The sequence below is a fragment of the Phyllosticta citribraziliensis genome, assembly GCF_038025025.1.
Source record: "Phyllosticta citribraziliensis strain CPC 17464 chromosome Unknown J3D65scaffold_13, whole genome shotgun sequence".
NCBI lineage: Eukaryota > Fungi > Ascomycota > Dothideomycetes > Botryosphaeriales > Phyllostictaceae > Phyllosticta > Phyllosticta citribraziliensis.
The window spans coordinates 1,136,650-1,163,277 of NW_027117350.1; the positions used below are offsets into that span (position 1 = coordinate 1,136,650).

The 26,628-nt window shown below is 56.7% G+C and overlaps 12 protein-coding genes across 12 annotated transcripts; 8 read left to right on the plus strand and 4 right to left on the minus strand.

Annotated features, from left to right (window-relative positions):
• The first annotated feature begins 509 nt into the window (after positions 1-509).
• J3D65DRAFT_143566 (uncharacterized protein) lies at positions 510-1,596 on the plus strand. Its single transcript, XM_066794020.1, has one exon. It carries the CDS (start codon positions 607-609, stop codon positions 1,459-1,461), a length of 855 nt encoding a protein of 284 aa, XP_066651027.1. The 5' UTR covers positions 510-606; the 3' UTR covers positions 1,462-1,596.
• J3D65DRAFT_143632 (uncharacterized protein) lies at positions 1,597-2,412 on the plus strand. Its single transcript, XM_066794021.1, has 2 exons — positions 1,597-1,918; positions 1,969-2,412. Exons 1-2 carry the CDS (start codon positions 1,731-1,733, stop codon positions 2,318-2,320), a joined length of 540 nt encoding a protein of 179 aa, XP_066651028.1. The 5' UTR covers positions 1,597-1,730; the 3' UTR covers positions 2,321-2,412.
• A 480-nt stretch (positions 2,413-2,892) lies between these two features.
• On the plus strand, positions 2,893-4,737 carry J3D65DRAFT_607169 (uncharacterized protein; the record flags this gene model as incomplete). Its single annotated transcript, XM_066798481.1, has 1 exon — positions 2,893-4,737. The coding sequence occupies one exon, from the start codon at positions 2,893-2,895 to the stop codon at positions 4,735-4,737; it is 1,845 nt and encodes a 614-aa protein (XP_066651029.1).
• A 387-nt stretch (positions 4,738-5,124) lies between these two features.
• On the minus strand, positions 5,125-7,580 carry J3D65DRAFT_143647 (lung seven transmembrane receptor-domain-containing protein). Its single transcript, XM_066794022.1, has 4 exons — positions 7,242-7,580; positions 6,988-7,194; positions 5,886-6,935; positions 5,125-5,835 (listed from the first exon to the last, which is right to left on the minus strand). The coding sequence occupies exons 1-4, from the start codon at positions 7,305-7,307 to the stop codon at positions 5,512-5,514; spliced, it is 1,647 nt and encodes a 548-aa protein (XP_066651030.1). The 5' UTR covers positions 7,308-7,580; the 3' UTR covers positions 5,125-5,511.
• Positions 7,581-7,617: 37 nt separating this feature from the next.
• On the plus strand, positions 7,618-8,813 carry J3D65DRAFT_648315 (uncharacterized protein; the record flags this gene model as incomplete). The annotated part of the gene is made up of 2 exons (XM_066802381.1): positions 7,618-7,712; positions 7,769-8,813. The coding sequence occupies 2 exons, from the start codon at positions 7,618-7,620 to the stop codon at positions 8,811-8,813; spliced, it is 1,140 nt and encodes a 379-aa protein (XP_066651031.1).
• Positions 8,814-10,755: 1,942 nt separating this feature from the next.
• On the plus strand, positions 10,756-11,820 carry J3D65DRAFT_671872 (uncharacterized protein; the record flags this gene model as incomplete). Its single annotated transcript, XM_066803427.1, has 1 exon — positions 10,756-11,820. One exon carries the CDS (start codon positions 10,756-10,758, stop codon positions 11,818-11,820), a length of 1,065 nt encoding a protein of 354 aa, XP_066651032.1.
• An 857-nt stretch (positions 11,821-12,677) lies between these two features.
• On the minus strand, positions 12,678-14,710 carry J3D65DRAFT_681029 (MFS transporter). The gene is made up of 4 exons (XM_066803724.1): positions 14,280-14,710; positions 14,085-14,217; positions 13,575-14,026; positions 12,678-13,500 (listed from the first exon to the last, which is right to left on the minus strand). The coding sequence occupies exons 1-4, from the start codon at positions 14,667-14,669 to the stop codon at positions 12,865-12,867; spliced, it is 1,611 nt and encodes a 536-aa protein (XP_066651033.1). The 5' UTR covers positions 14,670-14,710; the 3' UTR covers positions 12,678-12,864.
• A 250-nt stretch (positions 14,711-14,960) lies between these two features.
• On the plus strand, positions 14,961-16,365 carry J3D65DRAFT_662430 (O-methyltransferase-domain-containing protein). The gene is made up of 2 exons (XM_066802626.1): positions 14,961-15,297; positions 15,355-16,365. The coding sequence occupies exons 1-2, from the start codon at positions 15,075-15,077 to the stop codon at positions 16,356-16,358; spliced, it is 1,227 nt and encodes a 408-aa protein (XP_066651034.1). The 5' UTR covers positions 14,961-15,074; the 3' UTR covers positions 16,359-16,365.
• Positions 16,366-17,908: 1,543 nt separating this feature from the next.
• Positions 17,909-18,460, plus strand: J3D65DRAFT_607175 (uncharacterized protein; the record flags this gene model as incomplete). The annotated part of the gene is made up of 1 exon (XM_066798482.1): positions 17,909-18,460. One exon carries the CDS (start codon positions 17,909-17,911, stop codon positions 18,458-18,460), a length of 552 nt encoding a protein of 183 aa, XP_066651035.1.
• A 179-nt stretch (positions 18,461-18,639) lies between these two features.
• Positions 18,640-20,013, plus strand: J3D65DRAFT_607176 (uncharacterized protein; the record flags this gene model as incomplete). The annotated part of the gene is made up of 1 exon (XM_066798483.1): positions 18,640-20,013. The coding sequence occupies one exon, from the start codon at positions 18,640-18,642 to the stop codon at positions 20,011-20,013; it is 1,374 nt and encodes a 457-aa protein (XP_066651036.1).
• Positions 20,014-20,547: 534 nt separating this feature from the next.
• Positions 20,548-23,896, minus strand: J3D65DRAFT_681033 (uncharacterized protein; the record flags this gene model as incomplete). The annotated part of the gene is made up of 2 exons (XM_066803725.1): positions 20,548-21,306; positions 21,371-23,896. The coding sequence occupies 2 exons, from the start codon at positions 23,894-23,896 to the stop codon at positions 20,599-20,601; spliced, it is 3,234 nt and encodes a 1,077-aa protein (XP_066651037.1). The 3' UTR covers positions 20,548-20,598.
• A 1,219-nt stretch (positions 23,897-25,115) lies between these two features.
• On the minus strand, positions 25,116-26,412 carry J3D65DRAFT_681034 (O-methyltransferase-domain-containing protein; the record flags this gene model as incomplete). Its single annotated transcript, XM_066803726.1, has 2 exons — positions 25,116-26,137; positions 26,187-26,412. The coding sequence occupies 2 exons, from the start codon at positions 26,410-26,412 to the stop codon at positions 25,116-25,118; spliced, it is 1,248 nt and encodes a 415-aa protein (XP_066651038.1).
• Positions 26,413-26,628: the final 216 nt, after the last annotated feature.

Here is a 26,628-nt window from a genome sequence, read left to right on the forward strand (position 1 = left end):
CCCATGCTCTTCCACCATTCTAGGGATTGCGGCTAAAGCTGTTTCTTGCATGTGAAGAAGGATGGACTGACCGGTACATACACACGCGTAGCTCGTGAATAATGTCTCGACAACAAGGTGAGAGTGAGCTGATGAGGCAGCCAGCCAGCCAGCCAGCCAGTCGCATCTTCCACGTGCGTCGTTGTCGTTACCTAATGAGCACCTTACGCAAGCGGCTCCGGCCCCCGGCCCCTGGCCCCTGCCCTGCCCTGCCCTCTCCCCATGTCCCTGTCCCAGTCCTTGCCCTCCCTTGTTGCAGCCACACACAACTAACAACAGCTAGCCTTGTTATTACATACTGTAGGTTCGGCGATGCGGTGGTATGCGACACCCGGGCACGGAGAACGGCGATGGACGACGACGACGGGCGCATGCTTGTGTTGAGAGGAGAGCACTCCAAAGATCTCGGGAGCTCTCCGTCGGTTTGAGCGGCCTCTACCGTCCGTACATACCTACCTACGCTCAACAACAGCCGCCACGGCACGGCGCATCTGCGCTTCCTGTGCAGTCGAACTGTAGGTGGGTAGGTGAACGAGACTGCGAAACCTACCTACTTCTCCTGGCAGGATGATGGGCATGCAGCTACATACCACCACCACCATCTACTGGCGCAAAACACCCTGCCTGCCCTCTGGTGGGCTCGAGGGCAGGCGAAAACATCCATCGCACCGTCGTCGCGCTTTGCGTTGCGTTGCGTCGTGTGGAGTGATTTTTACGAATCTGATGCCTTCGCGGGGTAAGGAAGGGGGGAGCATGGGGGTGTGCGTGTATGCAGGTATGGGTAGGGCGGGGGAAAATCACCCACGCCTCTTACCTTTGCCTTTGCGCTGTTCGGTTGCTTACCAACACGAAGCCTCTCTCCTCTCAACAAAGCAACAAATGTACGTAAGTGCATTGGTTTGGCAGCGGACATGGTGGAGCATTCGTTTACTGCTACATACAGCTGCAGTGCGCGCAGGCAGGGAGCAGCCGTTCCTTGTCCATCATGGTGCGCAGAAGGCGAGATCAATTATTTCGTCGTTGGCGACGCCGCATCGCTTTCTTTTCATTTTGTCTGCTGCTCTACTTGTCAATTTTTCTTCTATCGGCTCAGCCTTTTCTACCCTTTTTCGTTTCCTATGCTTCGTTCGCCGTCGGCTTGGCCTACCTGCTCGGTACTCTGCTTGCTCTGCTCTGCTCTCCTTCCATCCAACCGCCCGCTCTCTGCAACCTCATCTCGTCTTCAATACGTGCAAGGCCCAACCATCTACCCATCCACCCATCCATCCATCCAGCACAGTACCTGTCTACCCCATGCACTGCACACACCGACCGTTGAAACGCGCCGTCGCCATCGGCCTCGCATCGCCACCGCAAGGCAAGAACATGCTCGACTTCAATCCTTACCAGAGCTTCATCAACCGACGGGCCGCTAGGCGGTAGACGTCGTCGTCGTCGTTCCCATTGTTTACAGGGAGCCCCGCCGGCGCCGCCGTCCTGAGGGGGCCACTCACAACAACCCAGAGCGACCTGGAGCTTCTCGAGTTGGCGCCGCGGGGCGCGTCGTTATTGAATCGTCCCACTTCCGGTTGCTAGAATGCCACAATGTTTCTGGGTGTGGCGTGGTGGGCGTGCGGGCGTGCGTGGGTGCGGCTCTGAGATCCGCAGGTGAGTAAGGAGGTGAGTAAGATAAGTGCTGAGGTACTGTTGTGATGGCGGCAGCAGCTGGCTGGACAGGCGCGGATCAAACTGAGAGGGCGCCGGTGGGTTCAGCTGTGTTGGTGACTGGAGTTGTTGGGTTTCCTACGCGACCCGAACCAGTGCACCTGGACCGGAGTTCTGCTGTGGTGGTTGAGGTGGAGTATCTTGTTATGGGATCAGACGTCTCTCTTTGCCCGTTGTTTGTCCCTCCCTGACTTGATGCGAGGATGCTCGCTGATGTGGTTCCAGTGCTTGTGCCCGTTTGCTCGGTCGCGATGCCATCCTTTGCGCCTCGCGGTGGGTGTCGCAAGAATTGAGATTTCATGGGTTTAGCTGCTGTGATGAACGACTGCTCCCTAGGCGCAACCACGGTAGTAAACCATCACTCCTCACATGGATCTGCAGCAGTGCCAGGACTCTTGTCTCTGTTGACGCAATGTGGTCTTGTCGCATATGTCGCTTCAGTCAAGTCTTTTTTGGCCCATTGCACTTGAAACTGCTCAATTTACTCCTCTCCCCGTCTCTTCCAACAACGCCTGTCGTCACTGTATCGAGGAATGGATACGCTCTTTTGTTGGTTTGGTTCAGTGGATGGACCTGACGCTGGTAGGCAGTGAGGCGACTGTGAACCGAACTCTGCAGGGTTTCAACACTGGTATATCCCGACCGAGGGTTTGGCCCGTTGAAAGTGCAACAGTTGCTCATCTGGTCGACACCTTAGTCCGCAGCCAGGAAATGGACACGCTCTTTTGTTTGGTTCAGTTGATGGAACTCACTAGAGCCAATGGCAAACCCTGCAGGGTCTCAACACTGGTACGTCGGGGCATCTTTCCCTGGATCACTTACATTCGACCTAACATTTGGTCCGTCGAAAGTGCAATCGCCGCTCTTCAACGCTCACATCAACAGTCCGCAGCAGGGAAGCTCACATGCAGAGCTTTCGACCCGTCAGAAGTGGAATTGAAGGCCGGATAGCGTCTACCAGTCTCTGGCTGTGTGATCTGGCTGCACAGTGTGATCTAGTTGAGCTGGAAAGACATAAAAAGCCCTGCCCTCCCTCAATTCCTCACGAAACAACTGACCCTGACAATACCCTGTCGAGCTCTTACCCTTACAGCCTCCAGCCAACAACCTCTCTAACCAACAACCCTACCAACAACCCCCTTTTCCAACATGAAGCCAACTCTTCTCCCCACCTTGGCTCTCGCGGGCTCCATGACGACTCGTGTCTCGATCCTCCAAGGCTCGCAGCTCCCGACGCTCGTCCCCAAGGTCCCGACCGTCAATGGCACCGCCCTGCCCACCCTGATCCCCGCGGTCAGCACCATCGAGTTGCCAGACTCGATGAAGCACTTCAACTCGACGAACGGCCTCCAGGAGCTGTCGAGCCTCTATCCGGGCATCGACTGGTCCTCGCTGCCCACGTACTCGATCCTGTCGGACCCCTTGTCGTTGACGAGTGCGGCCCAGGACTTGCCGACTGTTCCCAATTCTGTCCCTGGCATCGAGTCGACTCAGGTTCTTGATGCGCTGCCCAGTGCCTTTGTGACTGAGATCCCTGGCTTCACTGTCTCGGGACCCGACGGCGTCGTTTTTGATCCGCCCGTCATCAACTACGACCCCGAAAAGCCTCTCGACGAAATCATCGTCAACATCAGGGGCCACCTGAACTGCACTCAGAACTGCACCAGCACTCCCGGCATGGCCCAGAGTTCGACCACCAACGGCGAGAGCCCCAAGTCCGTTGGCAACTTTTCCATCCCCTCCAACGTCAGCGCGCCTCAACTAAAGCCGACTACCCCTTGCGCTGCTCAGGTCCCGCAGCCGACCAAGTTCTGCCACCCCGAGCACTGCCATAACGGCCACTGCCACGAGAAGCATTGCCACAAGCAGTCCGAAGTCGACGAGCTGCGCAAGAACGATCCGGACTGGATCTGGAGTCCCACCTCGGCGGATGACGACGAGAGGCAGCGTCTCGCCGACAGCGTCGACGCCTTCTCTCCGCTCACGATGATCACGCTCCCCCGACCTTCGGCAGCCCCCCTGACGGCTCTTCAGAACACGTCTGCCGCGTCTGACGCTGCGCAGGTCGTCGGTGCCCTGGAGCCGGAACGCACAGTCGAACCGCTGCAGCGCAAATCCCGTGGCCACCATCGCCATCACCACCACTCGCACGGCCACCACTCGCGCGGCGGCCACCGCCACCACCGGCACCACCATCACAACAGCCGCACGCGCACCTCGTGGCCCGTCTCTCTGCGCTCTGTCATCCCGCCCCGCTTCCCTCCTGTTCCGCCCAACACCAAGAACAGTGCCACGGTGGCCGCGCCCCCTCTCCCCTCCTCCGCGCTGCTCACCACAACCACGACCACCTTTTCGCCCCCCCTTTCCCTCGCGCGCCGCCAGCTCGCCGCCGCCGCCGTCCCCAGCGACGACGGCGACTCCAGCGGCGGCATCGAGAACATCGTCCAGTCCCTCATGTCGACGTCGACGCTCTCTTTCGACCCCTCGTACGCCTGGTGGCCCGCTTCGCACAAGACTCCTGACCCAGTCCTCACCCCTTCTCGCACCCCTTCTTCCACCACCATCCCCAGACCGTCGTCGGCACCTGCTCCTGCATCTAGCGCCTCGCCGACCGCGCAGGTTGTCTTCACCACGATCGTCTCCTCGTACACCTCGACTCCCGCTCACTCCCCGCCGACGATACTCATCACGCTGGCGCGCCGCAGCGCCACTCCTGCCTCTGTCACTGCGACTCCGGCGCAGCGATTGAAGCACCAGCTCAACGACGAATTGGAGCCGGAACAGGCACAGGCACAGGCACAGGCACTGGAACAGAAGGGAAAAGGACCGAAGCATTGCCACGGCCTGCACTGTCCCGCCACCCTGACCACGAAAGCGAGAGCGATTGCTCCTGCTCAACGCACGTCGCGGTCGCGTTCTACGTCGTCTGCGGCGACGTCGTCGACGACGCCGTGTCGGTTGATTGGGGGACATCGTATGCGTCACCGCTTGTAAAGGGGGTCGCGCGTCGAGCTGTCTGTTTGTCTGTCTGTTTTTCTTCCTGCGTTGCGTTGCGTTTTCTGTGGATTTTGGCACCTACTGGTGTTTGCTTCCCCACACTCTGTTTTTTGTCTTGTCCTGTCTCTCTCTCCGAGTTGAGTTCGGTTCTTCAGACTGGTCGTTCACACTGCATTTACACCTCCGTACATACACTGGCACTTGCATTCGTACTTCACCAGCGATTCAATACACATTCGATAAACAATTTGCATTGACATCTAAATGGACATTTTAAACATTACGTGAACTTTGCATTGCAGCCCTTGTGTGTGATGATGCGACTTGCAGTGTGTGTTGTGCCTGCCGAAGACGCGATCTCGGCAGCGGATGCCTGGCAGGCTGGCTGCTTGCTCCCAGGGCTCAACGCAACGCAACCGACTGTGCGGTGGATGGACGCTGTTTAGCCCGTCACGGCGACGGTACAGCGCTCGTCGCAACCTCTGCCATCATGCCAGTCCTGACACGCACACACGAGATTAGAAGAAATCGTTAGGCCTAGATATTTAGGGCGAGAGAAGGAGCAAGTAAAATACACCACATAAACGCCTTACGATGCAAACCTAGGAGAAGGCCCCAGATACTGCCACTGTACCACATGAAGGGTATCTTTCCCGCGTCGACCGACCGAACGAACCAATCAACCGACCAACCACCAGACCAGCCAGTCTTGACTGGACTGGACGTGACTTGATGACTTGGCATAGGCAAAAAGAGGAAAAGAAAGAAATCTCAGTCTTTCTTGTCGCTGGTCAGTCTTTGTCGTTCGTCGTCACCGCCCGATTGGCCTGCTCCGTTGGGCGAGTCCAGCTCATCGTCGGACCACTTGTCGTCGTCGCCGACGGCGAAGATGGTGTCTCCGTCGAGACTATCGCGCGTGAGAGACGACGGCCTCTGCGGCTTTGGCGCCGGCAGAGGTGATTCGGAGCGATCGGCGCCAAGTGGCATCGACCGCGGCGCGGGATCATACGCGTGAGGGACGTCCGGTCCGATGTCCTCTTCGTCCAGGGAGTCTCTGAGCGAGGCAATCTCAAATCCTTCGTCGTCTTGCGCAATCTGTCGCGGTTTAGCTCATGTCTTCGGGGGTCGTGTCTGGTCAATCTTACCTCGTCGCTCATGGCGAAGCGCCTGTTATTTGCTGTCGGGCGCCACATGTAGGCGACAAAACAAACGTCCACCATGTACACCAGGTTCAGCCAGCCATCCAGAACGAACCAACGCGTCTGCCAGTGGGTTGGCGCAAAGTCCGGATCGCTGGCCCCGGCAAAGGCGAACGAATTGAAGAAGAAGAATCCAAAAATGACCAGGATGCTGGCCAAGATGCACCACCACAGCTTCTTGTACATTAGCGCCTTGACGTTCTGCTTGCGATCCGCCAGGTCTTTCATGGTCAGGTTGAGCGAGTTGAGCGTCCAAATGTAGAAAGCGGTGAGCGTGGCGGAGAGCGGCAGAATGACGAGCAGCACGAGTGGGCCTGCGTCATCCGGACGGATTGTCAGGGATGCAATGGCATAAATGACACCGAATATAAAGTGCCCGGCAGCAAGCCAGCGCACGTAGATCATGGTCTTGCCCAGGGTAGGCTTGACCACGCCATAGCCCATGCAGACAATCAACAGGAGGAAAAAGGAGAACGAGTTCCGGCCCGCATTGAGGATCGATACAATGATCATGAGCACCTTGGAGCCCACGTTGTTGCCGTGTCGGTTCTGGTAGTCGTAGAATCCCCAGGTCATGAGCATCTCCACGACCAAGAAGATGATGATGGCGGTGATGTAGTTTTGGACGGCGAGAATGTCGTGTCGGTGTTGGACGTAGAGGAAGCCCCAAAAGATGCCAATGACGGCGTACACAATGGCCATGCCTCCGTAGAATGGCAGCTTTGCGATTTGGGCAGCCGGCAGCTCTCCATAGGCGTTTCTGAATTCAACGACCGCTGTGTATTCTTGGCCTTCCGTCGCAAAGGTTTCCACGCAGTAATATCCAGTCTTGCGTACAGGGTAGTTGACGGCGTTGGGCGCTGTGAGGTGGATTGCTTCGGTGCGGAGAAGGCTTTTGGACTCTGCTTCGGCGTTGTCGGCGAGGATGAATTCTCCGGTCTGGTTGGCAGTGCAAAAGCCGGCCGAGACAGTGTCTTCATTGCAAATATATTGCCTCTGTTGGAGTGTGAGCAGGCTATCGGAATCCCGGTGAGCGGACAGAACTGACCTCCATGTAGGGTGAATCGTGAGGCTTTCCGAGGAGATTCTTGTCGTGCCATTCAAAGACCAAAAGGCTCACGACTGGGTCTTCGCCCTTTTCGAGCGCGACGTTGTCTTTGAGGAACTTGACCAGGATGAAGGGGTTCACGGAGCCTCCCCAGGCCTTCTTGCTGTACATGCCCGAGCATTGCTGGCGATTCTCGTCGGTACCGTCCTTGAACAATTAGCGGAGACCAAAGGCTCGTGCAGCAAAGGACTCACAAGCTGAACTTCTATGGCGGATGCTGCCAGCGCCAAGGCCAGCAGCATGGAGACGACCCATTTCATGGTCGCGGATGATACGGCAGGCCGTGCGGAGCGCTGGAGAGACCGGAGTTGGAGGTGGACGTTTGCGCAAGGCTACCAGGCGGAAAATGTCGCGGTCGCGGAGACCATGGGGCGGGACAGAATTGCGAGAGGATTGGGTGGTGGGAGACGGAGAGAGCACGTAAGCCTTGAGCTTCCGTTGAAAGCTCCAGCTGGCCGTCCAGTGCCAAGCCAGGCACCCACCTGTGCCGCCGGTAGGGCTGACTCGCGCCCAAATTCTTTCCTCTCCCCCTCCCCTCCCCCACGCAAATCCTCCGCAACAACCTCCACCATGCCGGCAAAGCACGTCGAAATCACCGGACGCCCCTGCAAAAGATGCAAAGATGCCGAAGCCTGCATCGTCGCGCGACAGGAGCCGCTCTGTCGGTACGCGCCACGCGAAACCCGTTGAGACGTTGGTTGCTTGCTGACCGCCGTCATAGCGATTGTTTCATGAACTACGTCCGGACAAAGGCTGTCAAGCGCATGGAATCCTATTCCTACACCGCCAAGAATCGCAAGATGCAAAGTGAGCGTAGACTGCTTCTCCCCGTTTCCTTCGGCGTCTCTTCGACCACCCTCCTCTCTCTGCTGCACGCCCAACTGGAACGGCAGCGCAACAAGACCGGGCGCACCGGATACACTCTGCATGTTCTCTTCGTGGATACCTCCGTCGTTGAGCCCAGTGTCCCCGACGTTCAGATGCTGGAGCAGTTGAGAGACGCATTTCCCGGCCATGAATACAGCAGCGTTGAACTTTCTTCGGTCTACCAGGGCGATCTGCAAGACGTCACCCGAGAGCTTGACCCTTCACTCGAGCAGGAACCTGAGGACGCCCAAATGAACCCAAAGGAGAAGCTCGAGAAGCTCTTCCTATCTCTTTCGTCGGTCACTGCTCGCGCAGACTTGATCTCTATCCTCCGGCGCCGCCTCGCTGTCCGTTTCGCGCAGGCAAACAATTGCAGTGACATTCTGTGGGGAGACAGTACCACCAACTTGGCTGCACGAGCCCTAGCTGAGACCGCAAAGGGGCGTGGCTTTGCCTTGCCATGGCTTGTAGCGGATGGCGTGTCGCCATCTGGGATCGCCTTCAGATACCCCCTCCAAGATGTTTACAAGAAAGAGCTCGTAGCATACACTGACATGGCATCCTCGCCCCTCAAGCAGCTCATCCAGCCCGAGCCAGCCATGGATGTGGCTATAAGCGCAAAGAATACCACCATCGATGGACTCATGCGACAGTACTTCGATTCTGTGCAACAAGAATATCCTGGCATCGTCGCAAACGTGGCACGAACATCAAGTAGGCTTGAGGCCGCGTCAGCCGCGGACGCGCAATGCCGACTGTGCCAGATGCCTGTCGCTGATGGCCGGTTCGGCATTCACGGATGGGGTGGCGACCAGGACAACAGTACTAATCCGCAAGGCGCAAAACTCTGCTACGGTTGTGAGAGGTCTATCAGCGGCGGCGCAGAACTGATGCCATGAGCTTTTGCAAATTGATCATCAGTCCCAGGGAGCTGTGCGATCATGTTGTACACCACACCAACCCCTCGACATGTCCATTGCCTCAAGTGGCGCTTGAGTGTTGCCTGTACGCAAGAAGCACTCGATAGCATCACACGGAAGACAAGTCAATTGCGGCTCCCCACGCTTCCCCAACAGGAGCATTCGACAGCATCGTGACAGCATCGCGTCGACAGGGACACTTTAGCTGCGTCTCCATGACTTCTGTCCACGAGAGGCATTCAACAGCAATGTGTCCCAAATACAGCACAGCTGCGGCTCCCGATGCCTTATATACAAGGCCTACAGCAGCAACGCCTCTCTTGAAGGAATAGAACTCAGCTGCCTGCTAGATAGGACACCCACGCCACCCTCGCTCCCGAACTCGAGTCTCGTTGAAGCGAGGTACTGGTCAATGCTTGTTGAGAGGACTGAGTATCCTTGCTCATCTGGCTTTCGTTGAAACAGTTCAAATAATTCTTTTCGGGACCTATAGAAGCAATCATTCCCAATTCCCGCCTACAAGTCCCCACCTTTCCATTTCGTGGGAGAAGCGGGACAATACTCGTCTCTCAAAACATCGTCTCGTTACTTGAACAAGTCCCAGCCGGAGGAAGAACTATGAATAGAATCTCTGCATTTTTGTACCACTTTTGTTCTTGGCCAGCATGCGGCAGTCTGAAAATGGTACGAAACTTGGTCCCTGCCCCGCTCCGCGATCAAATGGCCCCCAAGAGTCAATTTTAATCTAGACGACAGCCGTTTGGCCCCAAATCCAACTGCTGCGCTAATCGCACGTACCCTTCGCGCCTTTATTTGGACCTTTTCGCGCTTGGTTTGGTGGAGACTCGTAAAACAGCAAGGCGTGGGCCAGTGGCGCGCACGACTCCCTAGCTGAGAGCGCCCCAGAACAACAGACTTGAGCATATCTCCACCACACATATATACTACAGCTGTGTTGTGTAAGATTTGCGCAACACCAAATTTCAAGCCAAGCTGACAGACGCCACGTACAAGTATTAGTGGACTGCCGACCAACCCTTGCGCTGATTTTGACTGCAACTCAACGCAGCGAAGTTTTCACGCCCAAGGTTACAACATGGATCCGCAAGGATATGAACATGAGCTTCAGCAAAAGTCGACTCCTCGAGGCGCCGAAATTTTCAAAACCCGCAATGATGATTTTCAACGAGTGCCACACATCAGCTCCGGCGCAAGTCACAGTAGTCTCCTGCAATACGACTCGGACGCTCGAAAAACTGGCCGCTCAGGGCCGCAGGTCACTGCAACCGATCTGGAGTCTATCCCAAAGATCGCATCCTGGAACATCCATTGGAGGTCTCCGGCTTTGATGGCCGGATTTTTCCTCGCTGGAGTATGGTTCGCTCTTGGACATCACTTTCACTACCAGGCTCTGGAAAATCAGGAGGTGGGCTCAGCGACAAGACAGCAATGGGCAATACGCATCGGCACCTTGCTTGCGTTCCTGTCAAAGGCCTGCCTCGCAGGAGCGGTCGGTGTTGCATACACACAGCGTTTGTGGGTTACGGTCAAGGAGAAACCGATCAGTTTACGGAACTTGGACAACGTGTTCTCGTTGACAACAAGCCCCGTCTCATTTTTCAGCCTGGAGGTGTTGACAAGTGCTAAAATACTCTGCCTTTTGGCAGCATGTATGTGGTGAGTGCCTTTGCTTCCTGAACTTGACCCAATCACTGAATAAACTAGGTGCATCCCAATCGCTGCGACGATTACTCCAGCAACTCTCTCCGTTCGGACTGTAATGTTACCAAATTCAACAACCGCTCGAGTCCCAATTCCCGACTTCTTGAGTGAGCTCGCTTGGGCGAACTTTGAAGGCGTGGGCAGGCCTTCGTCCTCGACAGCATCCGTCAATCGCATCCTTGCCGCGGCCTCCTCATCCATGTCCACACTGTCCTTTACCGCACCATTTACAAACTCTTCATATACAGTCGACTTTTACGGACCCGCGATGAAATGTGAAGACCTTGCCACGGCGTCTGCAGAGTCACTGGATCTTGGGGAAGCGAAGTCTTTGCAGGAGGCTTTTCAAAAGACGTTGAATATTTCAGAACTCTCCCCAGGCTTGAGTGTTCTGTATACCGCCGCTTCTCCCGACTCTGTGGAGGGTGTGATGATGCAGAATCACCTCTTCGCCTACGTTCCAAATTCAGATCCGCAAAATCTCTCATGCCATCTCTGGAATACGTCCCACCAGGTGCTCTTTCGCTTCGATGATGGCGTTCAGTCAACGATTATCCAGAATTTGACGCATATTGCACCCACCAACATCGAAGGGAACGAAGTTATGACAGAATACGCTCCTGGCGAGATTGCGTACTGGTCCATGTTCAGCGCGCTGTCTCGCATTCTGACCACGACACTGGGATTCGGCTCGACCATGTATCTCAACGGCGCCGACTCGACTTTCATCCAGACGGGCGTTGCAGCTTGTCCGCAGATCTCGAATGTCAGCGGGTACAGCCTGGCGCAGTATTCTTCGCCGTGGATGTGTCGGAACGGCTCCGTGGACAGAGCGATCGAAGACCTCTCGCACAACTTTACGCTGAGCCTTCTCAGCACCGACCTCTTCTCCAACATGACCGACGCGCCAATTACCGTCGTGTCGTCCAAGGTGCACTACGAGTACAACCGCACGGATCTGCTGATTGCGTACGCGGCAGCAGTGGGAGTCGCCCTTGTGTGCATCGGCGTTGGAGCTTCTGCTTACGTTGCCAACGGCTACAGCGCGTCGACGTCTTTTTCCAGCATCATGTCCACGACGAGAAATGCCGACTTGGATCGCTTGGCCCGGGGTGCGTGTCTGGGAGCGCAGCCGCTGCCCCAGAGGATGGCGGACATGAAGTTGCGGTTTGGTGTCTTGCAATCAGACGACAGTGTCCCGCACGCGGCGTTCGGGTTACAGGAAGACGTGGCAAAGCTGAGGAAAGGCGATATGTGCTCTTGATTCTAATGTTTCTTCGTTTGTCTCGTTGCAACGAATTTTCTCCATTTCGCAACCACATGCATTTAGACGCCACAAGACCGATTGAGGTATTTGTTGCGTGGTGAATCAGCTGCACCTGACCCGGACTGGCGTCTCAGGAGAATCGTAATTGCCGCTCCCAGGGAGCATTCATCTGCAACCACACTCACCCAGGGAGCAGTCATCTACCACCACAGCCGTAAGTAGCTAGGGAGTTGTCATCCATAATGAGACCGTCGCTCGACGAACCGTGCAGACCACATGACCAGACAAAAAGACCTCCAGAAGCCTCCGCACCGCGTAGAAGCGGAACGATCAATCGTCAGCAATCCATCTTTTCCTGGCCGTGAAATGAATCTTCGACGTGTGATCGAAAGACGTGGTCTGCCCAAAGCAGACTTTAGCAAAGCATGAATTCTTCGGGAACCGAAGTCTTGTTTTCAATCCGCACCATCCTGGCCGTTGGAATTCAGGTTGACGCATCGTGTGTCTGACGAGGCGCGAACACGCGCCCGGTGAGGTAAAGCTGAATATACCAGCGTCCAGTTCCGCCATTTTGGCATCTAAGTCAAAAGCTTCTCCTTACGCGTTGTCGATCGTGGTACCTCGCGTCTTGCCGAGTTTACCTGCCTGGGTGAAAACTGCACGCAAGGCTGAGATGTCATCGTTGATAGCTCGAGGAGCCTTCCAAGGATTGCGTGGGAAAGTGCTCCTGGTATATGTGCCGGGCAACCATGAAGCATCTTACTGCACGGCCAGCGGAAAGCAGTGTCCCTGAAGAACTTCCACAGCCGACATGAGTACAGCAAAAGGAACATCGACGAAGAATCAATATGGATCCCAGTCATAAACGTTTTCTATTACAATTTTACTACAGTTGCGTGTGCATGAAGCCGACCTTGCCCTCATACATATGCATACCAGACACGGAAAACTCCCGCACAACAAGAAGATACATTGAGGCTGGCCACACGCCTCACCTCAAGAAAATCTGCACCGTTCTAAGGACTGATAATCCCCTCAAATTCAGGCCTTTTGGGTGAGTTCCATCGAGACGACTTCGACGCTCGACTGGATGCTCGACGAGGTATGAGGCGCAGAAGTCTCCTTAGCAGAGGCGTTACCAGGCGCAAGTTCAGTGCCAGACGCAATGACCTCGGTAGCCGACGAGTCCGCAAGGCGCATCTCAGCATCAGGCTGCTTGACAGGCCTGTCGCGGTACACGACGACAAAGACGATGCCGACCAGCGCGGTCAGGCCCAGCAGCATCCAGAAACCAGCCTTGTAGCCCTCCAGCAACGAGGCCGCCGTCTCCGGGCCCTTGGTCGTGCCCTTTGCGACGGCGTTGGCCAGGGCGAGCATCACGGCGTTGCCGGCCTGGTACGACACCATGAGCATCGCCGTGGCCTGGCCGTGCTGCTCCGAGGGGATGGTGCTCAGCGTCGTGGCCTGCGCGCGCACAATGGCGGGCGCGTTGCCAAACAGGTACAGGATGGCGAAGCAGATGATGTAGGCGCGGCTGGCGTCCATTACCATCAGGCCCCAAGGCACGATGAAGGCGGCAGTCCAGAAATACGCCCCGCCGATCTGTATCCGGACGGGGGTGCGCGTGCTCAGGTAGCTGCCCAGGCCGCCGGAAACGATGGAGGCTACGGCCGCGGGCTTCACGAGAACGTCAACATGTGCTTTTGGTGGCTCACCACTGGGCGTCTGGTGGCGGGTTTGTGTTGGCTTACGAGTAGGTAGAGCGCGGAGCGCAGCGCGGTCAACTTGAGCGAGTTGAGAAACACTTGGGTGACGAGGAGGAACCAGGTCGAAAAGCCCCCGCCGAAAATGACGAAGGTGATGAGCATGAGCATCATGTTTGGGTCGAACAAGAAATTCTTCGGGATAAGAGGGTTGTCAATGCGGCGCTCGTAGATGGGGAAAGCGATGACCAGCAATCCGCCCAGGATCAGCGGCACCAAGATCTCTGGCGTTGTCCATCCCCGGTTACCGCCATCGTCTACGCCGTATATCAGGAGTGGCAGGCCGGTAATGAAGATACCCAGTCCGATTGCGTCGAATTTCTTGGAGGGGTCTGGTGGGGGCTTCGCGAAGACGGGGATGGTCCAGAAACCAACGACGCAAAGGAAGCTGTTCACAGCAAGGCCCAGCCAGAACAATGCACGCCAGCCGGTGGAGGATTCTGTGGAGTAACGAAGGTCAGTTTGCTTCTCGTCGTGGGGAAAAGTAGGAGTACTTGCCAACGAGCAATGCTCCAAAAATCATGCCCGAGACCAGACCAAGCGGCCCGCACATGATGAGCAGCGAGAGTCCCTTGTTGCGCTGTTTCTCATCGGTGAAAAGGTGGCTAATGATTGGCGGACCAGTTGCAGTCTAGTTGCAACAGCACTTGTCAGTCACCTTCCTGACTTCTGGAAATTCAACCAAGCACTCACACCCAACGCTGCTCCGATGCCGCAAAATGCGCGCCCGACAATGAGAGCATACTTGTTTGGTGCAGCCGCGCAGAGGGCGCTAGCCCATGTCAGGGTACCGGTTCCGACGACGAATCCGACGCGCAGTCCAAACCTGTCGGCGATGGCTCCGGAGATGGGGAGGACGGCGGCAAAGGCGAGGTTGTATGCGATGACGATCCAATTTATGTCGAACGGCGTCATATCCAGCGAGCTCATGATGGAAGAGAGCCCAAAGTTGACCATTGTCGACTGGAACGTGTCGATGTACATGGACATGCAGGCCATTCCTGTGACCACCCATGCCAGGAACGCAGGCCTTGAGGCCTCGTTCTCAGAGCGTAGCCATGGAGGTGTTGTGAACACAGCCATGCCGTGAAAAGAACGAACAGTATGGGATAACGAAATCGAAGTTAGTGATTGGCGACAGCTGGGTGGGAAGGTCTCTGACTTGTTCGCTGCAGTTACCGGCCCAGAGTGTTGCGTTTGCGGAAACTGGCAGCCACAAGATAAAGGAGGCGAGCGATCAGGCCCCGAAGCAGCAAGGTATATTGGCAGAGGACCAGCCAGCTACCACATGGACTTTTACTGCAGATCCATCCTTGCGGGGCGGAGGCGAAAGGCCATGGTTGAAGTTTGGTTTTTCTTTTTTCTCCAAGTCGAGGAACGATGCTGATTGGCCAGAATGGTCGGCTCCCGACTTGTTCGGCTCTCGAGTCAACATGACAATAAAGATGTCAAAGGCCTTCACCAGGGCAAGCATACCAGAAACGCATCATGGCAGTAGATTCGGCTCTCTCAGAACTTCAGGCGGCACTGAAAAAGGCATGTGAGGCGTTGGAAGGGCCGCTCAACCAAGAACTCCTCGAGTCTTTGCAGGATGTGAACAAATTACCCAACAAGCAGTCCAGCCTGATCGCTTCGCAGACAGTCGACCTTTTGGATCGTGCGCAGCGTCTGATCCAGTCACCGGTTTCGCTGTTGGCTGAGAATTACCTTGGTGTGTAGCGCGCATTCTGAGCAAACTCCATGACGTCCGTCTGCTGACAGGATGAAGCCTACTACGACACCAAATGTCTGTGGGCAGCAGTGTCGAATAACATTCCAGACCACCTCAAAGACGGTCCTCGGACCGTCGAAGACCTGGCTGCGCTGAGCTCCCTACAGCCTCTCCGCCTGCGCCAGATCCTGCGCGTGCTGCACAACAACGGCATTTTTTCGTACGACTCCACGACCGACACTTACCGCAACAATCCGGCCTCGACACTCCTCACAAAGGACCACTGGACCCAATGGCACACCTGGACAGACCTCTACGGCAACGAGTTTTACGACATGGCGCGCGGCATTCCAGAAGCTATCCGCGCGGGCGAGACGCGCAGTCCCGCGCAGGTCGAGTACAACACAACCCAGAGCATCTTCCTCTACTTTGCTGAAAAGGGCCTGGTAGCTAAGCTACACCGCACTCTGGGCAGTGGTGCTGTAGCCCAGGCCCCTGGGATGATTGCCGACTACGACTGGGCGGAGCTCGGCTCCGCCACAGTACTCGACATTGGTGCCGGTGGCGGTGACTTTCTCACCAGCCTGCTGCGTGCGTATCCCGCATTGAGCGGCGCCATCCTGGAGCTTGAGAGCGTCGTCGGTCTAATCAAGCCGTTCTTTGATGGGCCGGACGGCAAGTTTGCGGATCTGCGCGAGCGGGTCAAGGAGTTCCATGTGGGCGACTTCACCAAGGAGGTGCCGGCACACAAGGTGTACACAATGAAGTGGTGTCTGCACGATTGGAGAGACGAGGATGTGGTCAAGATCTTGCGGAACGTGCGGCGAGCAATCATCGAGGGGCCAGGGAGCCGTCTCGTAGTGATTGAATCTGTATTGCAGGACGGCCGCTCGGGACGCATTGCTCGCTATGGAGATATCACCATGATGGTAGGAGCAAATGGACAAGAGAGGACGCGTGATGACTGGCAACGCTTGGCCAAGCTGAGTGGGTGGGAGGTCAAGAGCGTCTCTCCGCTGCGGAACGCGTGGCCCGCAGCTATTGACTTGAGGCCTGCGTAGATTGAAGTCGAGATCACTGTTAGAATCATACTGTTTAGCATTAGCGGCTTCTTTGAAATTCAAAGATATGGTGAGATTGGCAGGGAGATAAAAGTGTGATACGTGTTCGGAACGAAGTGAAAATCGATTCCATTCGTCTCCAGGCAACATCAAGTTTTGCGGTGCTTGAGAGAGGAGTTGAACACAAATTCGGCGTGTTTACCCCTTGGAGATGCTACGTACGGAGTGACTAAAGTCACACTCGGACCACAGCACAGCAAAGTATAGACCGACTCAAATATACTCACTGGGTCCTGCGCCGCCGCGGCGTCCAGCTGTCCAACTGTGGCAACCGGCCCCGAATGTCGCGTACTTGTACTCCGAACGCGCACGGCTTCAACAGCCGCACCATTGTCATCCGGCTGGCGTTCTTCGTGCCGCAGCTGACCAGCTTGACTGGCGTTGCGGGCTTCCTGATCTACCTTGGCATCAGAAGGATGTTTCGGCCGGCCAATAATCTCGACATGAGGCGATCTTCTGCAGACTTTCCCTGGGAATGAGGCTGGAGGAGTAGTACTGAGTCGTGGGAAGCGGATCAAAAAGGCAAAGATCTCGCAGAGGGGTCCGAAGGGGTTGAAGGGGTTGTTTGCTAATCCTCCACATACAATGTACCGGACTAGGATTAGCGCCCCGTGGCACGAACCCCCGCACGACGTTCAGTCCAGGTTGGTACGCGGCGAGTCAAGCTGGGGCCGAAGCCGGCGAGGCAAACCACTCAGCGGTACCGGGTTGAAAAGCCGCATCCCGAATGGAGTTCGGAGCGAGACTGGAAGAAACAAGGCACGGCCGAAGGGAAGGGAACCACGGTGGTTGTCGGTGAGAGTGATGCAATTGGTTGGCAACTGAGAAGCGAGAGACGCGAGTGCAAACCGAGCGCACGTGCCTTGACTAACCATCTACGGACTAGCTGCCAACGACCTCACCTCTCACGGCGGACTCCGACTCCATCACCTCTGCAACTCTGTAACGTGCCCAGCCCGGCCAAAGTACGTTCTACTTGCTCATCCGAGGAATTCGGCCCGCTGTTACATTTCGAGACACGTTGTCAGGCATCGGTATACTCGTGCCGAACATCTTCATCACTGCCTACTAATCAACTAATCAACGCTCGCACAGATGCCCTACTCCACCAACCTTGGGCTATGCTCTGGGTGCCGATCAAGCTTACTTGTTGTGGTGTGAGACAGGCGAGAGCGAATCACCATCCTGGTTGTGTCAATTACTATGCTGGCAGGACGCCATTGACTAATCAATGCAACGTCTGATACGAATCAGCGTTGTGGGCACGCGCAGCTTGGCAACAACACCGAGTCATCAAAAACACCACAGGGACAGAATGGCGGGCCAGCCCGCTTCGCGACCAGAAGGCCTCGTTTGCCGACTCGTGAGGGGCAGGTCGGAAGTCAGAAATCCAAAAGGGGAGGTTTGAGAAACTCATCATTTGCATTTAAGAGCCCAGGAGAGAAAGGTTTTCAGCAGCACCACCCAGAAGAACGGAAGCCGTATCCAAGATGAACTCCAATAACACCATCAACAACAACTGCGGCTGCACGCTGTCGGCACTTAGGGTGCTGATGCATATTGAGCAGCTCGAGGGAACGGCTGTGGCGCTGGAGACCTTGCTGGAACTAATGGAGAGTGCAGAGGTCAACTGCCTGATGGTGCTCGACTGCGAGACGTGCCGGCAGCAGCGCTTCTCGCTGGCCAGCGTGACGGTGCTCAGCACCTGTGTCATTGACTGGGTGCGCAGGGGATGGCTGGGCGAGGAAAACGACAACACCGACAACGACGAGAACAGCGCCACGAATACCAACAACATCGACAAGGCGCGCATCACGCTGGGAAGTTACGACCTGGATCCGGCCGATGCTGAGACGCTGAGTCGTGAGCTGATAGCGCTGCGGCTTTCGCCCTTCTCCAAACTCATGGCCCTGCTGAACGGCGCCCTCTCCTCGCTGCGGTCCGGGCAGACGGACGCGTACCTGGAAATTGTCCAAGCGAATGTCCACCAGCTCCGGGACTGCGCCCAGAGAATCAAGACCCTGTCCGCGGCGCCGAACTGACGACCGCCCACGCCCGAGTCAGCCTAACGGGCTCCAGGTACATTGAGCAGGCGGGTACGCCCTTTTATACCAGCCAGGCTCGGGAGATACACGACATCGCCATCGTCTGCTGAAATCTCGCCATCATGGAATCCGGTCGCACCACCAACAACAAGCAGCCCAAGGCCCCAAAGACACGCATGTCTTGCGACAGCTGCCAGGCATCGAAGATTCGCTGCGGCCAGGAACGGCCCGCGTGCCGTCGATGCGTCAAGTACAACCTCGACTGCGTCTACAGCCCGTCCCGACGAGCTGGGCGCCCGCGTCCCCGCAAGACGACGCCCTCAACGCAAACGCAAACGCAAACACAGACACAAACACAAACGCAACCCACCTCTCAACCTTCCCAGACGGCGCTGCCTACGCCCATCACCAGCAACGCTTCCCCTCACCATAACGACTCTGGAGACGACACGACACGACTACATGTACCTGCCTTCGGGCCTTCCGCTGCCTCGGATGCCGCCGGCGGTCCGCTAAGGCCCGACTCGACAATACCACCATCAGCGACCCTGTCTCCGTTCCCCGACGAAACTTCACAGCAGCGACTCCGTCAACACCTGCAAAAGCAACAGGATGCCTTCCACAGCATGCTCAACTTTGGCGCCGGCAGCGCTCAAACCGCCACCGACGACACCTTTTCCGCCATGACCTTTGCCGACTTTCCTCCTCCAGGCAGTCTGCACGACCCGGCCTTGACTTTCGACTTCATGCTGAGCCCAGTGCAAAGCTGCGGCGGGCCCCAGACGCCATCCGCTTCAGCCGCCGACGACCTCCAACATCACGCTGGACGCTGCTCGTCAGCATCGTCTGCCTCGTCCTCATCCTCAGTGTCCTCGTGCGGACAGTCCACCGACAGCGGCGACCGGCCGATGCGGGATGCGTCGTCGTTCACGGTGGGCGGCGAATGCCACTGCGCAGCGACGCTCCTGCAGCAGCTGGCCGAGTCGACGGCTGCACGAGGCGGCGTCTCGCGTGGCAGCAGCGGCGGCGACACTGACGACTGCGGCGGCGCCTTTCTCGTAACGGCAGTGCAAAAGTCCAAGGTCCTGCTCGACCACTGCTTCCGCGTGCTGTGCTGCGGCACGTGCGGGTCGCGGCTGTCGTCGGCGCTGATGCTGTGCCAGGCCATGGACGAGGTCTCGATGGCGCTGGGCATGGGCACTCTGTGGGCCGAACAGCAACAAGCGGCGGCGGCGGCGGCGGCTATGGGCGGGGGAGGAGGGCCAAGAGACGACGTGAACCGTCTGTCCCTGAGTAGCAGTCTGACGCGCGACAAGGTGCCACTGCGGTGTGGAGACTACGTGGTGAGGGCCGCGGATCGGCGCCACGTGCTGCGGGCGCTCATCATGAAGCGGCTGACTGAGATGCAGAGCGCCATGGGAAAGCTTCAGCAGGTGTTTGCGCCGCCTGCCGCGAGCAGCTCGGCGTGCCAGAGTACCTGTGCCGGCATGGTGTCCGAGTTGAAGGACAAGATTTTGGCCAAGACAGACTTGTTCAAGGTGTTGCTGTAGCAGTCTTTTACTTGTTTTCTATTTCTTCTTGGTGCCTAGGGACTGGGGGGTTTTCGAGAAAGCTACATGGTTGGAGCACGCTGGCGTAGGTAGAGGTGTTGTTTGGGGCAAGTTTCGGCGCACAATGCCTTCCAGAATTCAATATATCATTCGAGTCATGAACTGTCCGAATGCCATGCACGGAGGAGACCAGTTGTTGCTGTGAGAACTTGGGAGATCGTCCGAGCTGGAGGGTCAAGAGCCTGGCTGTTGGAAACAGCGCCGACGACTGAGACTCGACTCGCTGATAAAGCCAAACAGACACGGACATGCGTTAGTTCGAGTCAGCAAGACGAGGAGACGAGAAGGCCTGGGAAAGAGCAGGCCGAACGAGACCGGTCGGCCAGCGCACCTGTTGGAGCCAGGCATGTAGTATTTCGGATAAAAAGAAGAGCGACACTAGTGCCGAGAGGCTTGAAAACCTTACTGACTAAGCTCTCAAGCTAACTCCATCAGCAACAATAAACGAGATTTACAAAAAATGAACGTAACCAATCTCAACCCCAAACACAACAACAAACGAAAGACTTCTCCTTATGCTCTCTACTAACCCCTGGCCAGTCTCGCTGCGATGGCCTTCAAATCCACCTTGCCCGCCCGCGTCATGGGAAACTCGTCGACACACGCAATCGCCGACGGCACGGCCTGGCGAGGCAACTTCTGCTTTATGGCGGCCCTGACCGTGTCGACGTCGAGCGCGGCGGGCTGCACCAAGGCGACCAAGGCGTCGCCAGCCCGGGTGAGGGCGACGGCGCGGATCGTGGGCAGAGCGCGCAGCACGCGGGCCTCCAGGTCGTCGAGGTCGAGCCGGAACCCGCGCAGCTTGATCTGCCTGTCGTCACGGCCCAGACACACGACCTCGCCGTTATCGTCCCAGTACCCGCGGTCGCCTGTGCGGTACAGCATCTCGCCTGGCGGACCGCAGCCCGTGTCGTCGGCTACGAAGCGCGCTGCTGTCTCTGACGCCATCGATGCACCAACGTATCCCCGGCTGATTTGCACCCCGGCCAGGCAGATCTCGCCGATGGCGCCAGGGGGCAACAGTCGGCACCGGGAACTGCATCCGCGTCGGCTCAGGATGTAGATCCGCGAGGTTGGATTCGGCCGCCCAATGGTGACGGCACGGCCCGGCTGGAGCTGAGTGATGGTTGCGCCGCAGGTTCCTTCGGTCGGGCCGTACATGTTGTATAGCTTGCGGCCCGGCGCCCACTCCTGGACGACGGTTTCGGGGACTTGCTCGCCGACGAGGTAGACCTACAGGAACGTGTTGGTCAAGAGTATCCATGCGTACGTACATCATACTAGGGGGTCAACTTACAGTCTTCAGGTTGGGGAATTCGGCCGCCGCAATGGTGCGCGCAACCGACGGCGTCATGATGGCGCTGTCAACCACCCGCAACACCTGGAACGGGTCGGCGCTGCTGCGCAGCACGAGTGTGCCGCCGTGGCATAGCGCGGAGAAGATTTCATGCACGCTGCCGTCAAACGCCGGCGACATGAATTGCGCTAACCGCACGCCTGGCCCTCCGTGCAGTCGCACTTCGACGTCCTTCTGGAACGCAACGAGGCCCTGTTGAGTGCAGAGGACGCCCTTGGGCTTGCCCGTTGAGCCCGATGTGAAGCAGAGGTAAGCAGGGGCAAAGGGTCTTGGGAGGCGCGGTGCTGTCGTTGCGGCCGCTGGCGTACCAGTCGTGAGCGTGTCCAGGACGAGGCAGTGCTCGCAGTCTCTTGGCTGGAAGCGCAGCTGCGACTCGTCTCCAACGACAAACACCTTGCCGCTGGCCGTCGCGAACATGGCGCTGCGCAGGTCGTGCGGCAGGGTGGAATCGAGGCTGCAGATGGTGGCGTCGGCCTTGAGGACTCCCATCAGACCGACAACCCAGTTGAGACTCCCATCGGCATGCACGCAGACCACTTCATCCTTCCGGACGCCGAGTTCCGCCAGCGCAGAGGCAACCCGAGTGGCAAGCTGGCCAAGCTCCGCGTAGCTGACGCTGAGATCGCCGACTTCAATGGCTGCTGCCTCGGAGTTTGCGGCAGCGGCTTTGTCGAATAGTGACATGAGATCCTCTGGATGGGCGGCGCGAGTCGTCAGTCCCGAGATGCAGTTGCCGAGCACGCGCAACCGCCGCTGCATGGGGACTGTCAGCATTGAATCAAGGCATTGCTGGACGCTCGTCGAATACGTCAGTCGCTCCAGCGCGCTCACAAAACACGATGCGAGGTCTTGGGCAGTCTCTGGGCTGTAGCAGTCTGGATGATATACCAGCCGGAGACTCATGGCTGCTTCGTCCAGAGCTAGGCTCAGGGGAATGTTGCTTTCAAAGTCGTAGCGAGGTGGGCGGACTGGATGGAAAGAAGAGGAGGACGAGGAAGAGGAAGAGGAAGAGCCTTGCAGCCCGCGTGTCACCGAGAGGGCCGCTTCAAAGTTGCGCGTATAGCCGTGCTCTGGCGTGCTCCAGTGGAAGCACGAGAGCTCGGCCAGGTCACGGAAAATGCGTCGCACAAAGTCACCGGTCGAGGCCTTCTCGTCAATCTCGACGTGCAAGGGGAGCGAGTTGAGCAGAGGTCCGATGACAGTGCCGATGCCATCGATGGGGAGGTTTCGTCCGCTGAGTATCGATCCGAAGACGACCGTGTCCGAGTCGGTGTACAGAGCTTGGGCAAGCGCCCACGCGGCGTGGAAGAAGGACGCCACCGTGACGCCGAGCGCCCTACATGTTGCTTGAAGGCGGTCGGTGAGATGCTCAAAGTCGGCTTGCACCTCGTTGTCTCGATCAGGGGCTCTCCTTTTCCGCGGCTTGGGAAGCCCAAGGCCCGAGGCGGCGCTGCCGTATTCGCTGACCTTCCTTTCCCAAAACGCAACAGCCGCGGCTTCGGATTCCTTCTTGATGGCGTCGAGTTCTTGTGCTGCGGCCAGGAATGACTTGCCCGGCTTGACTTCTTGGTCCCCAGTCGCCACGCGACGCACCTTTTCTGCAAGGCGCTCCATAGAGAAGCCGTCGAGGAGGGCGTGGTGCACCGACAGGACAATGGTGGCTTCGCTGCGGCTGCAATCCGGAGACCTGAAGATGACGGTCCGGAACTGGAACGTGGGCCGCGACTGGAACTCTTCTCTTGCTACTTCCTGCCGGTACGACTGGCGGTCGAAAGTCACCGTCTCTTCCCACGGAATTGGTCTGTCGCTGAGCCGCATCATGTATGAGCCCGGCTTGTCCTCGTCGAAGATGGCCTGGAAAATTGGCTCGGCGCGGATCACTCTTTTCCACGCGTACTTCATGACCACCACGTCTTCCAAGCGCCACGTCTCGAAGTACCGGATCGTGCTCTGACCACCTCTTATGAAGGCTACCTGCATGTCTGTTGCTGGTGCTTTGGCAGGATTTGAAGCCTGTTCTGTGCTGATCACCGGTGTAGGGTGTTGTTGGTAAGTGCGAGAGTCCCGCTTCCACTGAGGAGTTGCATTTGCTGCTGAGTCCAAGTGTCTTTCCGACACATCGTCAAGGGGGTCGACGGCTTCATTCGACGGCGACGGTTCGACAAATCCCGAATCAGTTGTGGCGGGCGTCACCGATCTTGAAGGGCCCGTCTCAGGGTAGAGTCCGCGTGTGGTCTTGGCAGGCAGTAGGTCTTCTAACGAAGGAGAAACAAGTAAGGAGAGCACCGTTGGAGGCTTTTGAACGAGGGGTTTGCAGTCATTTTGCACTTCGACGGCTGATAACGAGTGACCACCCAGTTCTGTGAAGCTTTTCGAAGTGTCGAGGCCTTCGACCGGAAGGCTTAATGCTTTTGCGATTGAGGAAAGAATGACAAGCCTTTCAGAACAAGGGGTGAGATGATGCATGGTGAAGAAGGGTAAAAAGAAAAGGCAGCCGTCGGAGTTTGTTACCGAAGCAAGAATGAATGTTGTTGCTTGTATTTCAGTCGAGTGGTACTACCTCTCTAATCTCTCCCATTATAGTAGTTGCCTGACCTCACCAGTCGACAACAGCCGATCCTCGGGACCCGACCGCAAGCTGCAAATCTTCTGGAGGCCTTCTTACTCAACAATCAGATTTCGAGAATGGACGCAGGGCCAAAGAGCAACTTTTCCAGTGAAGCAGCAAGTTTGTGTACATGGACGCATCGATCGTACCCTCAAACTTTCGACAGTTCTATGCATAAACTACGGCCATGGCACTTTAAGCGTAAAGTCTACCCTTCTTCCCATCCCGCTAAGCTTTCCAGTTGCTGCGCGACATATGTGCATGCTTCTTGGTATAGGTCACGGGAGTAAAAGCAAAGTTTCCTCGACGAGCAACCGGGCCCCCGGGCTCAACTCAAAAATCATGGTTACTGTGCCATTCGGAAGCCGAGGTGGGACAAGCCGTCCTGGTCCCCAGTTAGCCCGCGTACCTTGTTTTCTTGTGTGCCAAGTACGTCTGATGAATGATCAACTGACTAACAGATGAATCCAGTTGGATTGCAGCTGGTTCAGTGATTGAGAGGCCGCCAGGCCAACCAGTTGCTCACGCTCATTCCGCAAAATTCAGGACCGCCAGTCTGCAAATTTCCTTTCGTGGACGCCCGACACCACTAGCTGCAACTGCAGCTCCCCTTCAGACGAAACGGGACAGAGGTAGAGTGAAAGAATGGTGTTCGTCTCCACTGAGACATAAGCCATCACATCAAGCCTACAAGGGGAAGACAACGCCATTATGCTCTCCCTCCCTTTCCGTCGAAAGTGACTCCTCATACCGACTGCATCTCAAAGGATTTGATTGGACAACAGTACCAAGAGCAGCCCACGCCCACTTGCCCCTGGTCCCACTCATCGATCTCCTTTGTCTTCAACACTACTTGATCAACTGGTTTTGCCCCTTTTGACTGTGCCTGGTCCCTTCAGATCATGTACAATCAGGCCAGGGGTAAAACTACTCCGTCCAAGGAGAGTCAGGTATTGGGTGATAGTGGCCACGAAATCCTGTTCGATCACAGCTTTAGGAAATCAGGAGAAACTGCAATTAAATTTTCTACCCCCTCGAGCCAGCCGGCCAGTCGGGCCAAACAATTCCCATCCACCGCTAGTTCCAGGCCTTCGGTCTCATTTCAAACGCACAGTGCCACGCATTCCTCAACGGATACACCTTTGTAATCACCCAGCCGGAACTCTCGGCCAATGCAGTCCACTCGTCCCATGTCCTCTCCACGCCATCAGCAGCAATCATCATATTCATGTCGCCGTACCTTGGCAGCCTGGAACTGCGCGTCGTGTCAAGTATCGACTCGAGGACAATCAACCGGCTGTTCTCTCCCGGAATGATGGCCTTGGCGATGTTGATCAGGATGCGCCGCGCGTCGTCTTCTCGCCAGTCGTGCAGCGTCCACTTCATCGTGTACACCTTGGACGGCGGGATGCTCTCGAAGAAGTTGCCACCAATTAGGTTCTCAACCGGCACGCGCGCCGCCAGATCCGCAAACTGCCCGTCTTCGCTGTGGAAGAAGGGCTTCGCGTGCTCGATAACGTGCGGCTGGTCGAAGATGCCGCCCCGCATGGTCTCATTGGCGCGGAGCACCAGCGCAAGGAACGATCCGCCTCCGCCGCCGATGTCGATGATGGTTTCATTTGCGATCTCTGACCACGGGTAGTCGGCCACGATGCCGGGCGCTTGTGCCGTCGCGCCGGCTCCGAGCGTCTTGTGAAGTTGCGGCACCCAGCCCTGCTTGTTGAAATGGGTAAACATGTCGTCGTCCGTATCGAAGTTGATCTGACCGGGTGATCGTTTGGCGCCTTCTTTCAGCGAGCCCGGGATTCCCCGTGCCATGTCATAGAACTGATTTCCGTAAAGAGTCGCCCAGTTGTGCCATTGGGTCCAATGATCCGAGAGCAGCAGGGTTGACGTGTGGTTGTTCCGGTACATCTTTGTGGCCTTGTCGAAGGAAAAGATGCCATTGCTACTAAGCACACGCAACACCTGATGGAGCCGGTCTGGTCGCGCATGGCATGCAGCGGCCAAGTCGTCTATCTTCGAAGGTCCCATTTCCCGCAACTTGTCCGCCACCTTGAGATCGACTGCGCCGAGAAGACATTTTGCGTGGACATAGCCTACGAATCTGTTAGGAAACGGATTCGAGCAAAGTCCTGTCATGCTCACCTAGGAAATGATCGGCCAGAACCAGATGACCCGGCTCCAGCATCTGTTCGATTTCATGGAGGAGGTCAATCGACTTGTTGGCCAGCTTGGTCAACTCTGGATCCGGCAACGCTCCCTTGTCGTGGTTGTGTAAGGCATCGTGCAGTTTTCGGTTGACCTCGTCGGATTTCAGTTTTTGGAGGGCGCTTTCGAGCTGAGCATTCAATTCGGTAAACAGAGTATCCATGATGTAGCCGATTTTGGCCAAAATGCTGATTCGTTTCAGATGAGAAAAATACTCTGGAGGCAACTTCTTTCCACTTGTAATCCATTAGATGGTTCAATCTATATACTATCACGATCTCGGTAACCGAACTTCCGTTTTAAGCTCAGTTTAGCACCTTGTGGAAGATGGGCGTGGATTGCCGCTATCAATTGCTTTGGTATTCAGAGTAGTCACTCG

Excerpts from the sequence above, each read along its gene's own strand:
- J3D65DRAFT_143566 (XM_066794020.1), top strand. The coding sequence starts at position 607 with ATGATGGGCATGCAGCTACATACCACCACCACCATCTACTGGCGCAAA.
- J3D65DRAFT_662430 (XM_066802626.1), top strand. The coding sequence starts at position 15,075 with ATGGCAGTAGATTCGGCTCTCTCAGAACTTCAGGCGGCACTGAAAAAG. Across the intron at positions 15,298-15,354 it reads GTTGGCTGAGAATTACCTTG|CCTACTACGACACCAAATGT; the intron begins GTGTGTAGCGCG and ends GACAGGATGAAG.
- J3D65DRAFT_143647 (XM_066794022.1), bottom strand. The coding sequence starts at position 7,307 with ATGAAATGGGTCGTCTCCATGCTGCTGGCCTTGGCGCTGGCAGCATCC. Across the intron at positions 7,195-7,241 it reads CCGCCATAGAAGTTCAGCTT|GACGGTACCGACGAGAATCG; the intron begins GTGAGTCCTTTG and ends TAATTGTTCAAG. Across the intron at positions 6,936-6,987 it reads ACGATTCACCCTACATGGAG|AGGCAATATATTTGCAATGA; the intron begins GTCAGTTCTGTC and ends ACACTCCAACAG.
- J3D65DRAFT_143632 (XM_066794021.1), top strand. The coding sequence starts at position 1,731 with ATGGCGGCAGCAGCTGGCTGGACAGGCGCGGATCAAACTGAGAGGGCG. Across the intron at positions 1,919-1,968 it reads GACGTCTCTCTTTGCCCGTT|TGCTTGTGCCCGTTTGCTCG; the intron begins GTTTGTCCCTCC and ends ATGTGGTTCCAG.
- J3D65DRAFT_681029 (XM_066803724.1), bottom strand. The coding sequence starts at position 14,669 with ATGGCTGTGTTCACAACACCTCCATGGCTACGCTCTGAGAACGAGGCC. Across the intron at positions 14,218-14,279 it reads GCATCGGAGCAGCGTTGGGT|ACTGCAACTGGTCCGCCAAT; the intron begins GTGAGTGCTTGG and ends TGTTGCAACTAG. Across the intron at positions 14,027-14,084 it reads TTTTGGAGCATTGCTCGTTG|AATCCTCCACCGGCTGGCGT; the intron begins GCAAGTACTCCT and ends GTTACTCCACAG.